The 17,864-nt window shown below is 45.4% G+C and overlaps 1 protein-coding gene and 1 long non-coding RNA gene across 10 annotated transcripts in view; one reads left to right on the forward strand and one right to left on the reverse strand.

Moving 5' to 3' along the window:
- Positions 1-17,864, reverse strand: part of BCL2L11 (BCL2 like 11) — a 90,912-nt gene that overhangs the window by 28,298 nt on the left and 44,750 nt on the right. For 2 of the 9 annotated variants that reach the window (XM_083605597.1, XM_083605596.1), the window contains one exon: positions 5,871-6,280. In XM_083605597.1, the coding sequence (XP_083461723.1) occupies positions 5,871-6,280 (410 nt within the window). The other 7 variants (XM_083605599.1, XM_083605601.1, XM_083605602.1 and 4 more) reach the window with 7 other exon arrangements.
- LOC310758851 lies at positions 11,529-16,485 on the forward strand. The gene is made up of 3 exons (XR_014546007.1): positions 11,529-11,656; positions 12,148-12,335; positions 16,111-16,485. It is a non-coding gene; the product is annotated as an uncharacterized lncRNA (long non-coding RNA).

Raw genomic sequence — 17,864 nt, forward strand, 5'->3', positions numbered from 1 at the left:
TTTTAAGTCAACTTCTAGGAAGATGAGATTATGTTTGGAATTGTGTCCATTTCATGAATTTCTAAAAGAATTAAAGAGCAAGATTTTTTTCCTTTCTCAAACACAAAGGAAATGCTATATATGGGAGTATAATTTAGGATAAACAACAATATCTCACAGCAATCTAAAGATCTCTGAAGATTGCATATTCTGTCCAAACCAAGCATTCGCTTCTGGTGAGCTTGTGAACCTTGCAATAATCTCTAAATAAATAAATAAATAAATAAATAAATAAATAAATAAATAAAGCTAAGGCGGCCTTAGAGGGCATTTTACTATTTGTTTTAACCCATTTTTTATTCCACCCGTCACCCTTTTTTTATTTCAGGGCAATGTAACTAATACCAAAAAAACAGTAAATAAGATCCATAAAAATGCTTTGCACATTTGTAACCACTGTGTACATATTTTGTACCGCAATGGCCTATATCTGAGTTTACTGTTCAAACAGACTGTTTAACATGCAGTTTTGTCTCCTTTTCACAAATACTATACTTTTTTAAATTGACATATAAACAAATTGACTTCTACTGAAAACAAGTAAAACTTAAAATCAACTTTCACCTGGAATATGAAGAAAGGGAAGTGGTTACATAAACTGCACAACACAGAAATTTCCCCTCCCCTCCATCACTGTAAACTGAGATGTAAACTTTGCCTGAAGCTACAAAAAGAAAAACCTTCAGAAGCTAGTAGTGAAGAGAAGAAACCATATACAAAGTGAAATCTCTGCTATGCATACGGTCATCATAAAAGGCCATAGGATTAAGCTTCAGAACCCAGATTTCTTGCCGTAGCAGGTGTGCTGCTAGCTTGCCTAGTGAATTCTGAATGTTTCATTCTGCATGATCTGTCATGCATACATGGCAAACAACAATCAGGAGCAACCCTTATTGTCAAAGCAGCACTACTTACGAAAAGATATCTAGCTGCAGACAGGAAAAATCTAAGAACAATAACCAAAATGTGCACTACCTCCATCTGAAATGGAGGTCTGTCACACTACACTTTCAAGGCCACCTGCTTTCCCACTTTATAAAACAAAATTTGGATACCTGAAGCCACCAAGTCATGGCCAGTTTGCACATCTTCGCTACAGATCACATATTGCTAAGAAACTGATAAGTGACTCTGCCACACCTTCACAAAAACATACAAATGGTTCAGCTAGCAGTTCACATTCATGCCCACAGCAAGGAGGAAAAAGGAAGGTAAGGTGGCGGGGAGACAAATGTATGACTTGCAGCATGATATAAGGTTCCAGATGGATAGACCTTATAGAAGTTGCAGAAGCAAGGTAGATGCAGCAACTCCAAGCACAGGCAGTTGGGTTCATAGCCTTTTGATGTGCATAGGAGACTGGGCATATTCTCGCCTCCTATTCTATTCTAAGTACAGTGGTACCTCGGGTACTTAATTCGTTCTGGAGGTCTGTTCTTAACCTGAAACTGTTCTTAACCTGAAGCACCACTTTAGCTAATGGGGCCTCCCGCTGCCGTCGGAGCACAATTTCTGTTCTCATCCTGAAGCAAAGTTCTTAACCCAAGGTACTATTTCTGGGTTAGCGGAGTCTGTAACCTGAAGCGTATGTACCCTGAAGCATATGTAACCCGAGTTACCACTGTACATGTGAAGGAGGCAGAAGCGGCACCAAAGCAGAACTTAATCTCCCTTGGTAGTCTTCACTTACCAATGAAGGACTGTGCTAATGCATCAGCACAATAGCAGCAGCAGCATAAATCTATTGCTTGCAAAAAGGAATGCAGGAACTATAGACTCTTTTGCTCAAGACAAGATTCAAGCAGCAATCCCATTTATACTAACAGAGGTATACATTCCATTGGCTCCTTAGGTCTGTGCAACATGTGCAGGATTGTGCTACAATACCACTGATATATAAGCTGGACACATCTGTGTAGTGATCAAATATCAGCCAAGTCACCAGGAATACCAGGTGGCATCTCTGGGTAGCTGCTCCAGGACTCTGGAATTCTTTTCCCTCAGGAGGCTGTTAAATCCTCCTGTCCATCTGCCACAAAAATGTTCAGACTTTTGGGCTGGGTTGCCATTTAGGAGGAGAGGTTAAGCAGGTAATCCATATATTATAAAACTAATGTTTTGACATTTTCATCACTTGCAGTCACATTCCCTGGTTCCTCAATATATATACAGAAATAAAATCTAAATAAGTAAGAAGTCCAGAGTAGCACCCATTTCTGGTAAAACTTAAACAATGACGCCATCTACCCTCCCAATGTTCCAAGCAAGGTGGGCTCCCTCTCCTCAAATTGCCACTGCTGGGCTGCTCAGGAACCACACTGCCCTGAAAGGAGGAGAGATCTAGCTTTCAAAAAAGTTCTCCATAACAGCATCGCTTTGCTGTTCTATTGTATATATTTAGTTGATGCTTTTTGCTTTTATGTAAAAATGTTTTGTGAAGTTCGGATGAAAAACAGTATATAAATTCCTTAAAATAAACACCAGAGATATGCTGCTAGAAGCATTGTTTATTTACATGCTTGCCTTCCAATAGTGTACAAAGTCCCTTTTCACATTTTAACTTCATTCTTTCCTAGGCTTACCACCTCTCCCCACCCAACCCTGCAGCTTCTCTGTACAGTATTTAAACAGCTACGGATGGAGATTAAACAAGTCAGCTCTCCCCCACCACTTGATCTCCAAACTGGGGAAAGAAGCATTCTTCCTCTGTTGAATTTCTACCATCATACAACTGTTAAAAGGCAACAAAGCCTCTTATGTTGTGCAGAAATGGTAACAACTATTCTGTACAGTTCAGCAGTAATTTTATAAAACAAGTTACAAGCAGATTGCACACAAATTCTGCTTTATCGTAGAACTGGACTTCAAGGATCACATAGTCCAATCCCCTACAATGCAAGTATCTCAACTAAAACCTCCACAACAGATGACCATGCAACCTCTGCTTAAAAACCTCCAATGAAGGAGAAACCACCACCTTTATTAATGTCATCACCTTATCACCTAATCAATAGGCTGCATAGGTATTTTCCCAAGTGTGTTGAATGTTCTACATTTCCAGCTAAGCCGGAAAATTAAGCTCCAATACGTTTTAAAATATCAAAGCAGTAAGAGGCTATAGCAAACAAGGGATTTTTCTCCCTTCTAGATTCTGATTGGTGGAATTTTCAGGAAGTGCCTTCAGTTTCCATGGTAAAAATGGGAAGATAAACATGCCTGCAATATTGAGCTAAACCATTTTAAAAGGTATATACACACTTGGCAGTATACTAACTTAAGAGCATGTCTGCGCTTCAAGCTTTTGATAATCACTGGTTCAATGATGTACAACACAAAATTAGACCACAAAAAGTATCATTAAAAAGGAGCATTTATTTCTCCCCCCTCCCAAGCTACCTCAGCACTCAAAAGAAGAAACCCACCATGCTGAAGCATATTTCACAGGATGGACTTAACAGCTTCTGTGCCCCCCCCCGCCCCTTCCCTCATCTAAGTCAGACAGACATGGGTAACTGGTGGCCTGCCAGATGCCGCTGCACTCCAACTCCCATCATCCCAGACCATTTGGTCATGCTGAAGACCCTCCAACTGGAGGGTCACCCATCCTTGCTTTAAGTGATCTTTACATCCCACTGGGAGGATTTGCACATTTAACACAAAACCGTGAGGATAAGCTATTGTATGCAGTTTTTTACTTCCATTGTAGGTTAACCAGCTAGCATTACATCTGAACATCTAAACTGATGTTAATTTCAACCATAATTGAAAGGGCCATCAAAGGTAACCTAGCCCAACTCCCTGTCATTGCAAGAAGTTCATACCACAGTATCTGAAATGGATGGTTTGAATTTGGCTTGTTCCAGCAAACCATAGTTAATATTAACCAGTTTTTCAGGTTTAGGTGACATGGCAAGCCAGCCTGCGGTTCATCTCAAATGGAAATGAAAGCTTCCAAACTCCTCTTCACAGTTGTGTCAGAGGGGGGAGGGGACCACAAAGGCTTGAAACTCACCTAGGCTTGTTCAAGGAACACCAAACTACGTCTAAACATTACATCTGAAGCAGCCCATCATCAGTGTGAGGGTTCAAGTTTGTTTCATAGTGAACACTGCAGTCTCTTAATTTTAGACTTGGTTAGACATGGGGCTGCCAATACCAATCGCCTGCACTTTTCAGTATTCACTTATTCCAAATCTTGCAATTTACAGGTAATCTAACCTTTTGAACACCTGAAAACCAGATATGCAGTGAGAAGCCAATTCGTCACTGCATGCCTGGCAGCAGCAATTGGCCAGAACAGGTCCCAGTGGCCCCTCACTGGTCCAAGCCATTTGCATCACCATTCATGGCCCTCTCTCAGATGCTTTTCAGCAGTGAGTAGTAGTGCTGCCTTTGAACAGGAGCCAAACTTGGCTCCCATCCATGGTGACTGTCCATCATTTTAAGTCATGCAAAATGCAACGCCCTGGCATATAGGTTTTTGGCATTATAATTTCACAGATCTGTAATCCACACGGGACACCAAAAGATTCCATTGATCTATAGGGAGAGGAATTGCATTTCAGATAAGTTAAGATGGCAGATGGCCACCATGGATGGAAGCTGGTGTAGCTTCCAGTCTAGAGTGCCACTGCTTGTGTATTCCTGAAAAATGTCTAGTGCCTTGTGGAGGGTGATGACTGACATGCAGATGCTACCTTCCTGCGCTTCTAAGCAATGGCTGAAAAAAGCATAGGCAGCAGGTTAGATGTTTTGATGACAATCTTCAACTTAGGACCAAGTTACATAGGACACTAAGCACATCGTTTTCAGTTTTCTGCATGTTTTTAAAACAGTGACTAAGAGGTACGGTGGAGGGGCGGGGGCTGATGAGGATGTGCTGGAGGGAGCATTTCCACCACTACTGCAGTCCAGTGAAAGTCTCCCCACCCCACTACTATTTGCTCCAGTAAAAAAGTTTCCATTAGCATCAATGAAAGCTTCACTTCCAGGATCAATACTAAGCAGACAGGAGCAACACTCATCGGGACTGTGCCAGAGGAAACTGTTCAACCCCCTTCCAGCACACCACAGTGCCAATCCTAATCACCCCTACTCCATAGTTGTTTAGTATTGTAAAAACATTCATGTTACAAGTGGCACATTTAGCGTCAGGTGCAGCTTGGCCCTTACTTCTTCCAGAGTAGCCTCACTGAAATTACAGGACTACTCTAAAAGGGTGTAAGAATCATAGTGCCGCTTAATATACAGTAACTTCCTGATTTACTGGAAAATATCCCAGAAAAGCAGTTTCTTTTTGACTTCTTGGCGTACTATTCCTATAGCATATACAGGGTGTGTGTAATCCCTAGCATTTATTTAACACTTCAGAGTACTCCAAACATTTTACATACAATTGCCTCAGTAAATTTGTCAAACCACGCTGTTATATTATCCCTATACCACAGATAGCATGCCTCTCAGTCCCAGCTACTGGAGAGCACAAGTGGAGAGACTCCTATTTCATCTGTCCTGATTCTGGGCTTCAATAGGCATTTGGTTGGCCATTGTGGGTAACAGCATGCCAGATAGGCAACTGGTCTGACCCAGCATGGCTATTCTTGTGTGCTTATGTAATTTGCAAAAGACTACCTAGTGAGTTCATGGCAAAGGAAAGATCTGAGCTAGTGAACCTCATGGCTCACAGTTCAGTCTCTCAACCACTACACTGCACTAACTGACCCCCTTTCAGAGTTCATATAAGGCCAAACACACACACACAAATGCAAGCTTCACTGGCAGGCTGAATTCAGAACACAAGTGGAAATGTTTCTTACCATGGTCTAGCTTACCCATTGTGCTTAGATAATGACTGAAGGCTTGACACGGGGGACTCGGAGTCTGTGTGGCCTTGTCGCAACTCATAGGTGCAGGACTCCTGTCGGTGTCAAAAGAGAAATACCCACTGGAGGATCTGGACAGCAGTGGGGATCTTCTTACAAATATGAACAACGGGGATCTGGTAGCAAACGGACTGGGGCTGGAGGGTGGTGCCAGTGGTCCCTGAGGGCTACTGGGTGATGAAGTGTCCCGCTCGCCCGAATGATTACCTTGGTACACAGTTTGTAAGGAGGTAGGGGCCCCAGGCCGAAGATGCTGAGCTGGCCTTTCAGCAGGCTGCAATTGTCCACCCTCTCTACCGCACTCAGAAGTTAAATCAGAAGATTGTTTTGCCATTGGGCCTTTTATTTGTGTTCTCCCCCTGGAAAATAAGTGGAGAAAAAGAGAAAGGCAACTGAAATTACACATAATGTTCACCCAAGACTAGGTTAATAGTGGTGGAATTGCAGTGCAGTCATTAAGAAATACAATACAAATACAAACCACTGTGTGTTTTCCATCCCCTTTTCATGTACAAATTAACCAGCATGCCAGAATTAAAAATAAAAGTGAGCACTGTTGAAGATGTCAACCTGTATTATCCAGTCCAACATCATTCACAAAAAAAGCTTCTCCTGGTGAAAAGAAAAACAAGTACAACAAAAGTTTGAAGACAAAACTTGCTAGCCAGCTGAGCAAGCATTCCAAGTTTGATTGTGGGGGAGGGGGGAGGTGGTTCAACTGGCTAAGAAAAGAAAGAAAAAGGAATATTAACTTGGATCACCAATCCTCTCCAAGTCATTAGACAGGAGGATCAGATACAGTGTTGAAATGTTAAGTGAGCAGTCGATGCCGTGATTGTGCAGGACAGGGAAGTCGGCCAGGCTCTCTCTCCATTGTTCTACTGAATATGCTGATCACAGCAAGTCTGGAAGGTTTGGCAAGAGCAATCAGTTGTAAAAGTGCGTCACAACAATAGCGTTTGTACACTGCAAAGTGCTCCTCCGTTCACTCCTCCCCTCCCCTCATCCTTTCTACGGCTGGTTCGCCACCACCAAATCCTTCTCTCTGCTATAGGGCTAAGAAAAAGACGCAAGGAAACGTTTCACTTCGAAACCTTTCGAGACGCCACGGCGACTCTTATTTACATTTTGTTTCGGTCGATGGCAAAAGGGAACAGCAAGAAACGAACCACAGTCGGTCACTCCGGCAGGGAGACAAGAGGAGACACCACCACCCGCTCCAACTCACCTTTATTTACTTTCTTTCCAAAATGTCTAGCGTGACTTGACTAAGTGCTCCATCGTTGCCCGATTGAGACGCAACCAACAACAGGTTGAAGAAAAATGTCAATTTAAAGACACGCATACAAAAAGTTGGAAAAACCATCACAAGCACGGAACAAAAAGGTGGGGAGTAGTGGGGAAAATAGCCATGCAAAGGCAAAGCCTGGGAAGGAGCTTTGGGGGGAGGGGAGCAGGAGAGAGGGAGGTGGGGGCAACACCCGCGCTGTGACTTGAAAATAAATTCAACTCAAGTCGCTTCTCCTCGGTCTGAAGAGTGCTCGTTGGGAAACGACACCGGGCGGCAGCCCGACCGGGAACGTGGAGGACAAATCCCTTCCCGCTATGAAACCCAACAAAGGGAGAGCGAGCTCAAGGCAGGAGAATAACAGACCCAGAGACGGGCACACACACAAAGGGGGAGGGGATAAGAAGAAGGGGTGGAGACACAGGCACGCACACCGAGAGACCCCGGCCCACAAGCCCATCCCACACACACTCGCAAACGTACCCATCCCCCGGCCGCTACTTACGCTTTATGGCGTCTGAGTCATCCCGAGGCAAACCCGAAACTTCCCCTAGGCTGACCCCGCTCCTCCTCCGCGAAGGCAGAGGCGAAGAGGGCGACGCGCACAAACATATACACACGCCGCGCGCGCGACGGGACAAAAAGCTCTCCTCCGCTGCAGCTGCTGCCGCCGCTGCTCCCGCCCCACGCACACAACACAGCCAGCCAGGAGGGCACTGCCGCGCTCTGACCGCTTCTCCAAACACAGGGCTAGGCGCCCGCCCAGTCGCCACTGTAAAAACATTCGCCGAGGATTCGAGGCCAATCCGGAGCGGCAGGGCGGTCGCGCTCCGCCCACCTCAGCGCGAGGGTTGTGTTTACAAACTCGGCCAGAGAGAGAAGGAGGGAGAGGCGCGGGCGCGCGCGCACAGCCTGCCACAACCCTGCTCTGCGCCACGGCCCGCCTTCCTCACTCCCACTCGTCGCCTCCCTCCCTTCTCGCATGTCCTCAGGAGCTTCCTGGAGCCGCCGCCGCGGCACTGGTGGTGGTGACGATCGAGACGTAGTTCTGCTGCAAGGAGCAGCAGCAGCCGCTCTTACGCCCTGGCCCGACGACCCACTTTCCACTTTTGTTTTTAAACGGCGGGGGGTGGGGTGGGGAGAACCCTACAAAGAATGTGGAAGGAACACGCGCGCGCGCGCGCACCACACACACCCGAGAAAACCTGGCAACGCGTTTACCGCGGCACCAGTTTTTCGAGGAAGAAAGCTTAAGCTTAGTCAGATGCAAAGCCACGGATGCATCGAGAGACTGCCCCCACCTCGTCCGAGCTTCACCCAGAAGACTGGACTCCGCCCTGCTTCTGCTTAGCATCCCTACAAACCTACACCCAAAGGCTATTTACTGCCTTAACCGGAGTATCCACGCCCAGTTCTCTCACCCTCAGATCACTGGTTTGAAAAAGAATCTGTTACCAATCCAAGCGCAGGCTCCTCTCGTTCATGGCATGCAATGGCATTTCACCAGCCTTTCCCCTATTTTTTCTTTCCATCCCCCACAACAAATTACACACTGTCTCACCCACACCCTATTCATCCTTACAGCTGGCACCCTTACCAGATCCTTAAACTTAATGGATTGGTGTATTATATATTGTTATTATTTATTAAATTTATATATCACCCTATACCCACAGTTCCCCCCCCCCTCTCTCTCTCTCTCTCACACACACACAATTTACCCCCAGCATCACACAGCCACACGCTATTCTCACCACAAATTATTTCTCTATTATTAACAGACCTATCCGGACACACACTTTGTCCCCATTCAGTCAGCAATCCACTCATTTCTGCAAACAGGCCCTCTTGCAACCACAGCAGTCAGCCAGTCTCCTCCCCACCCAAAAACTTCCAGTTTAAATGGCATACCTATCAAACCCACAGAAGACCCTATAGGATGTTCCTTTTCATTCCCTCTACAGCTAGCATCCTCATCCTCAGGTTCACCTGGCCTCCATAAATTGTCAATTTCCTCTCCCAACCCAGAGCCGTGGGGGGGGCATGTTTTTTGCCTGGGTGAAGCCTTCAGAGGGGCGCATTGAGGCTCCCAGCCTGTGTAGTGTGTATGCAAATGTGCATGCAGGGTGCCAAACTGGGTCTTTGACCCAGGTGAAATAAAGCCTACTTTTGCCCCTGCCCAACCCATTTAAGCTACAAGTGTAGCACATGCCTCATTTCTCCCTCCAAAATGCCTTCTCCTGTACTGTACATGTAAAGTCCCTCAGTATGTTAGAGTCACCTCATTCTCTGTGCACACAATATGAAGTACACACAGCGCTGCAGATCTGCTCCCACAACGTCCTGTCCTCACCACACAATTCTCACAAAACACTGTCTCCAAGCAGTCATCATGCCTTCTTCAGCCCTTGTACTACACCAAATGCTTCCAAAGACTCAAATTTGAGTTCTAACATTCACATTCCCATTCCTCCACAAAGTAACCCCTATCCATAGCTCAAATCAACCAGAACCTTGCAAAAAAAAAATGTGTAAAAAAGCATTGTTCAGTTTTGAGTTTGAGAAATCCTAATTTGACTCTTAGTTATAAACCTTGACTTGTCTCAGGTGAGTCACTAATTCTCAGGCTAACCTGCCTCGCAAGATGGTGTTGCTTTAAGGTTCTAGGAAGACGAGTGGGAAGGGATGGAAATGTTAAATATAAAAATGACACCCTACACTTGTTTCACAAACTGGAAGCACCAGCAGCAGTGACAGTGCAACCAAGTTTTGCATGCCTTATTGGTAACAGGCCTTTTTTCTTTCATTTTTTACTGGCCTTGGCTAGCTGCCTGTCGAAACAATCACAGTGCTGATCGGCTATGGAATACTATTAAGTTCTGGTGCCCTCAACCGATTATAACGCAGGCCTTTAAAAAACAACAACCAAGGTTCATTTAGATTGGTTTTTTTTTTTTAAAGTCAGATTATAAAAAAATAAATAGTAAGGTTGTAAGCACCCAAGAGGCCTGGGGCTAGAGATGAAATAGCGCAGGAGACAGTTGTGCAAGAGCAGAAAAGTGCAGTGGCGTAGCGTGGGGGGTGCAGGGGGGGCCGGCCGCACCGGGCGCAACATGGGGGGGTGCTCGCACTCGCAGTGCTAAAATCAGAGCTAAAATCCACAGGTTAGGGGGTGCAAATTACTTGCCTTGCCCCGGGTGCTGACAACCCACGCTACGCCACTGGAAAAGTGGGAGAAATGACAGTGTGTGCAGTGTTGATGCTGGGCAGGGAGTGGGTAATATACCGTACCAAATTATATAACAAGTGGATATAATTAATACCAGATTAAGGTTCTAAGTAGAGAGAAGGAAGCCGATGCTCTAATAAATGTAGAGAAGGGAGTCCAGGGTTCTTATTTAGTACATTTATATCCTTCACTCTTTCCATCAAGAAACTAAACTGGACATGTGCCCTCATACCTTGCCCTGGAAGGAACTTTCCACATCCTTGCACACCAACATGGTCCTAAATCCAGCTAGCCACCACCATAGAGCCTGTTCCAAACTTGCACACATGTGTCACCAATAGGGTCCCCTTCCCTCACCCCCATCCATTAGGACCAAATATAAAGTTTCTTGTCTTTCTTTAACTGTCTGGCCCTTTCACTTCCGTCACTCTCCACTCAGTATGTCACAACCCTCTTAAATCCTTCTTCCTCCCCAGAGTCACCTACTGTCCCATTTTATCAATATACTCACCTTCCTTGTCATAACAGCCCAACTTTACATCTAGGCTACCTGGTTGGAGACAAATTTCAGGGTGTTAACATAGATAGATAGATAGATAGATAGATAGATAGATAGATACAGTAGATGATAGATTAGATAGATAGATAGATAGATAGATAGATAGATAGATAAACAAGAGGCAGGCAGGAAAGGCCCCAAGCCTTTTGATACCTGGGACTGAAAAATCCAAATACAGTATTAAAAATACAGTAATAAATGAAATACTTTGCTCGCACCCACCACTACCATTTCCACCCCAAGGCCGGCTTAAAGAAGTGCAAATGCCTTTGAATAAATAAATAAATAACCACCCCACCCGTCTTCTCCACACCTCAAAAACCAGGACCCATCCTTACTTCAGGAACGCTCCTTTCTCTCACCTTTTCTTCACCTTTCTTCCTCCCCGCCCCGCTTTACAGCTTGCCACACTTTTAAATACTTTATTATTATTATTATTATTATTATTATTATTATTATTATTATTAACATCTCCCGCCGCCGCCACCCCCCGGCGCCGCTCGCCTCGGCGTCACCGACCTCTGCCCGTTTTTAAACAGCACCGATTTCTCGAGGTGCGTTTTCCTCACGCCCGGCCTTATTTCTAAACGGCCCGCCGGCCCGGCGCGGCATGAGGCGCCGGGAGACCGCGCAGAAATGCGTGAGAGGGACGGGACGAGGTAAGGCTGCCGGGCGGCCCTTCTCCTCCTCCGGCATTCTCCCAAGACTGCGGTTAAGGAGAAGACCCGAAGCCGGCCTTTGGGCGCCGCCGGGACTCCCCGCCACTTGCCTGCGGCTGCTGCCTGCCCACGCCGCGCGCGCCTGAAGGGAGGGAAAAGGCGCCTTGGGGCTGCCAGGTCGGCCTCCGGCTCCCGCTCTCGCTCCTGCGCGGGAGGCTTCTTCTGGCGCCAATCACCTGAGGGCGGAGCCGCCCGCGCGCCTGAGGGAGGCCGGAGATATATAAATATAGAAATATATATTTAAGACAGCCGGCATGCAGAACTGATAAGAAGCCGGCGTTGCGTCGATGACAACAACTTCGTCCACTGCCAGGCTCGGGAGGAAGTTGGTGGAAGTTAGCGGGAAACTCTTGCACAACAACCCCGCGCGCCGGCTCCACGCAGGGTGGCGGCGGCGGCGGCGGCGGCGAATCTTTCTTTCTTTCTTTCAGGCAGTGGGCGCGAACGAGAAGCAGTTCGCTTGTTTCGAAACCAAGCAGAGTTTCGCCGCGGCCCTTTCGCCTCCGACAGCCAAGAGCCTGATGAGACCGTGGCAAAGCGCGACTCGTTAAGGTGCCTTTAACAGGGGTGAAGTTTCTCTTTCAAAAGCAAACAGAAACGCCGTTCGGTCTGCCGTCAGGTGCTTTTATTTTTATTTTATTTTATTTTGTATTTTTAACTCTCTCCTCCCAAAGCGCACATAATCTGTTTTAGGGGAAGGAAGGCTCAGATGTGAAGGCAAGCTGAGTATGAAACCAGAGTGGGTGGTAGTTATTCTGGACGGCTTAATTTGAAACAGAAGGGGGTGTGAGATGTTCAGAAGCAAGAAGGAGGTTTGGCAAAAACATCTGGAAGATGCTCAGACTCAAGACAATGGTTTTTAACAGAGCTGACAAGTGCCGGGATTGGCTTGTGGTCCTCCGCATTTTGTTGCTGGCCTGACATTTTTTCTGCCTGAGGCAAGTGACAAGATGGTCCACCTCTTCCATTTCTTTACAAAAGCTGAGTAAACAGGCCCCCTTTGCTCTCCTTTCAACACTAGGGATGGGGGAGCATCCTCCGCTGCATCTGAAGGCAATGTGTTAGATAAAGGTAGAGATCCCCAACCATTTTGGAAAGCCATATTCTCGGCCAAATACCCATTTCACAGAAGAAAAACTGGTGATGTTCGGAACCACCACCCCATCAAAAAAAGAAAAGCAACCCATTGGGTAAAACACTTGCATATAACCCAAATCATAGAAGACAGAGGGAAAGGGGGGACGACAAACATGGCACCCCTCAAAAAAAAACAGGTCATCAAATAAAACATAGCCACTTTAACCCACATTTGGTATCATACCCAATTTGTCATTAACTATATACCGTCAACTCTTCAGACTGAACAGATTTTCTATAGGCAGTGATATTTTTCCCAAGTAGTGGGGGCAGTCAAGTGTGATTGCTTATTCACAATAGTCATGTGAAGACCATACCATGTGATATTTCTGAATATGTTTTTTGGCTTCAGAATCAGCTTTTGCGGTCCTGATTAAACTGACGACTTCTAGAACATGGCTCAGGCAGATGGTCCCTTGAGATCCACCCACATCGTGCATGCCACTGATACCCGTATGATTCTAACCAGACACATTTCTGTTAATTCCATCCCTTGCTTCACACTCACTGGGGAAAAAGTCCTCTCCTCTTGAAATCAATTCCGCTGACAATGCTCTCTATAACCTTACTGTTTGTTCTTCTCATGATGCTACATGGTAGTCACCTACCTCTAGTCACCTACCACCCACCTTGATGATCTCCCTTCACCTATCTACAATCTGTTCCATAATTTGAACATGTATCATGCCGTAACCAGAAGCAAACAGCTGGTTCATGAAAGGATAAGACACAGAGATCCCTTTATTAGTAAATGGACAACTTTTCAAAAAAACCATAATGTTTACAACTGACTTCTGAAGAAATCTGTTAATCTTTAACAAAATATTTTAGTCAAAAATGTTTAAAACCAAGATAGAGTATCATCTCGAGTATAATAGATGCTGTACACACTAAATACTGCACTAACAAGACATACTGCATGCAGTTTCCACAAATGATGCTGCTACCTAATAATAATATGAATAACATATATAACAGAAATAATTTATAATAATATAATACTAATTTGTATCTAATTTGAATGGCCTATAGTTTAGAGGTTTAGCTGGTTGAAGGCTGAGGCTATATTTGTTCTTAAACTCGTTTCAGCAGAGCTATGCTTGCCTTAGGATATAAAGCAGGATTTAGAACACATTTTCAGAGAGCACCTTCATCGGCCCCAGCTGCAACAAAACATGTTTTCCCCATATTGGTCTCTACAGCCACAGCAGGCGCTGTAACTCTAATGGTTTGACCTCACCCACAAAGGTGCACTCCTCCTCTGCCTCCCAAGGTAGACGGATGCCAACCATACTCCTTAACTTTTGTGAATGCGAATATCACTAGTATGCCTCTAGTAATACCAGTCATTGGGGAACAAAAATTGAAGGCTGTGACGGTTGTTGGCCACTGTAATAACAGAATGTAGAACTAAAGAGACTTTTAGTCTGATCCAGAATCTATGCTTCTTATGTTCACTCGGGTAGAGCCCATTCTGCCCTTTCCTAGGGAGCTATTTGTCCACCTTAGAGAGCAGGCCTACATACTGTCTAGAAAACAGAGTGAAGGAGAAATCCTGAGTTATCATGCCACACATCACTTCACCAAATATGGTCCTTGTAGAGTGGGGGAAAGTGAGGAAGGTATTCCACTATATAAAGAGTTGGGGAACAGTACATAAATAATGCATGCCCTTCTTCAGAATAAGACAGTGTGAGAGTAAATAATGCTATTTGCTTTTCAAACACAACCTGTATCAAAGTTAATGTACAAACTACAACAGGAATAGACCGGGCGACCACTTTTCAGGCATGTGGAATTGTACGCTGCAACTCTTTGCTACTGCAGCTGAGCAGTGGCTGTGGAAGGGGGAGTCAATATGAATTCTAGAGGTACAGACATGTGGGCTAAGATGACATTTATGGAAAACAAAATGGCAGTCATTTCCCCATCTGATGTTCAGAACTTGAAAGATTATTTCCCATAAGCACCTATACCCCTAGCTATTGTGAGATATGTAAAAGTTTGTTGTATTTTCAGCACCAAAGTGACTTCTCTGAGGTGCAAATCTGGGCAGTGTATATGGAGGTCCTAGGCTGCCTGCCTCCTTTCAGCCTTGCTGATGTGGTCCAAAGGAAAGCAATGCTATACATTTAGCACCAGCTTGGCTGGAGTAGTAGCTGCCATCCAACCACCTTAAGGACCCCACTTCAGATGTATGCAGGGTTTACTCCTTAGCCCAGGGGTTGGCACGGTTTACCTCGCCTTGGCCGGTTCACTCTAGCGGCGGAGATCCCTCTGTGGGCCAGATTGTGCGTGCGCCTGTGATTTTCGGCGTCTGCACAGATGCAATTTCCGGCATCTGCGCACGCACAGACGTAATTTCTAGAACCGTGGAAGCGAGTCCCCGTGCCACGCTGCACCGGTTTAGTGCAGCGCGCAGGGACTCACCAAGCAGGCAGCTCAGTTTGGGTGGCGGCTCGTGGGCTGGTTAAACGACCCACGTGGGCCACGGCTTGTGGCCCATGGGCCTTAGGTTGCCTACCCCTGCCTTAGCCTTTTCTTTTCCTGAAGATGTTCTGCAAGGCAGTGGGTATGGATTGTTCCTTGGGGTTTATTCCTGAAGCCTTTTTCACAAATGAGTTTAGCTATAAGGCATGGGAGGTTTAGGATCAGAGTTTTCCATCTACATGGGTAGCGCTACCTTCCCAGGTTGACGAGCCCTATCTGCTCCTCATTTCCCTCTACAGCTCGTGTAGAAACCACCTTATTGACAGTTGGACCCAGTATTGATCTTGTCTGCTCAGTCTGCCAGAGTCTGTCTTCACATGCAGGGGAATCCCCTAACTTACCAAGGGTTTGAGATCCATCAGCTACCCTCACCTGGTTTAGCCAGCCAATCAAAGCTGTTCCTGGGGTATGACTGCTGTTGCATGCTAACAGCTTCTAGGAGCCACAGATGAGAGTGTGGGGGACCCTCATCAAAGATACTACCCATCCCCTAACACCCTATACACCCCAATTTAAAAACAACAAATTAAAATACATTGGGATTTTTTTGCAATTTAAATTGAATATATAATTGGAACATTGCTCTGAATCTTGTTTTACACATGTGAAATGGGCTAAATTATGTTTCCAGTTTTCCTAGCTGATTTGTTACAATATTCCAAGATGCCAGTAGATGAATTAATCTCAGTTTGGAACACATCCTCTCTGATGAGAAAATGGCCTTTCAATCTGATCTGTGTTCACTCAGATTTTGCCATTTCTTTCAGTTTCAGGTCGTTTGGATTTGAGGAACAAGTTGGATAAATGTTTTCAGTATTGCAGGAATTAAGATGAAAGGGGGGGGGTCTCTATGAGTCCGAATGAGAAAGATGAGAAAGCTGAAATCCCCTTCAAACCTTCTTCCTCTGTGAAATCCCCAATTGGGAGTTGCTACAGACTCATTAGTAAGCATTTGTTCCCAACAATCCTGAGTCACACTGGATTGCTTGCTTAAGTTTCTCCAAAAGCCTGTCATAACTGCCTTCATTCTGCTTTCTAGGATGCCACTAACCAGCACTATTGCACTCAACTAGAAACAAAGTCCCTTTTGACCCTGCAAAAATGTATAATGTGGCACAGGAGAAACCTATGCCCAACATTCAGTGCTTTTCAGGATAATCCTATGCATGTTTATTATTTATTTCTTTAAGGGTTGCCAGAAGGCAATTCCCTATCTCAGTGTTTCCCAAACGTGGGTCTCCCGCAGTTTTGGGACTACAATTCCCATCATCCCTGACCACTGGTCCTGCTAGCTAGGGATGATGGGAGTTGTAGTCCAAAAACAGCTGGAGACCCAAGTTTAGGAAATACTGCTCTATCTGAAGGGGTCATCCACTTGAAATTCAAGTATTGCCTTAAGATAAAGAACCACAAGAAAATAACAGGGGCCTGGACATTACCTGCACAACAGACTGAGCCAGGCACACAGGTCGCTTGTTCAGTTTCCCCCACTATGTTGAGATGTATCTCTATTTAAATTATAGCAATTGCTTCTAAAACTGCATCTATACCTATACACTAGCAAATTTGATGCAAATCATTGTTCTCTTTTGTGGCACTGTGAATGGCCACCCTATCCAAAGGAAATGAAACCCAGTTGTGTCACTCCTGGGGTTTCATGCTGTTTGGGGACTTGGGCAGGGAGAAGCCTACAAATGTTATTAATGATGTCTTCCTTTTGAGTTCTTAAGCTGCTGTGTTAATATATCAAGCTGATTTGAGGACTACATTCTATTCTTGCTGGCTTTTCTTCACTTTTGTATTGAGGTAACCCATGTTGCTTTTCAGCAGGAGAACATCAAGTGCATCTGATGAAATAGGGCTTTCCCCATGACTGGCAGAGTGAGGCAGCTGCCCTCAGGCAGAAGATACGGATGAGCAACAGTGAGGTGTTGGAACTGACTGTGCCGCATGACTTGCCCTGCAATCTCTGAACTCATCTGCTGCACTCAGGTGTTCTGCAGGACACTCAGCTACAGAGTGTTGAAGTGAGTTTCCACTGATGTGCAGGTCAGCTTCAGTATTTGGAACTGAGTAGGGGTGGTGGTGAGAATCTCTGCCACCCCTGTTCTTGCCATTGACAGCATATATACACAGTAAGGCTAAAATCCTAAACACACTTACCAGGAAGCCACACCATTGGCTACAATGGGAAGAATTGTAGCCCTGTGTCATAGCCCTATGGCAATCGCTCCAACAGCAGAAGCTTTTCAGCTTGTCAAGTAAAACATCCCCCACCACACCTCCCGCCCTTGAGTGCTGGGGATTCTCTTGACCCCCCCAGAGCCAATTTTTCATGCACACAAGGGGAATGCCAGGGAGGGGAGAAAGCCATGTTGTGGCTGCAAAAGTAATAAAATCATAGAACTATGCATTGGATTGCACTGTGCATCAGTTACTTTTTTAAGTTCATTTCCCTTCACTTCTCACCTCTCCTCCAAGGGTCTCAAGGTGGGGTACATGGTTTTTTTCTTCATGTTAA

Source organism: Podarcis filfolensis (genome assembly GCF_964270895.1).
Source record: "Podarcis filfolensis genome assembly, chromosome: 3".
Lineage (NCBI taxonomy): Eukaryota > Metazoa > Chordata > Lepidosauria > Squamata > Lacertidae > Podarcis > Podarcis filfolensis.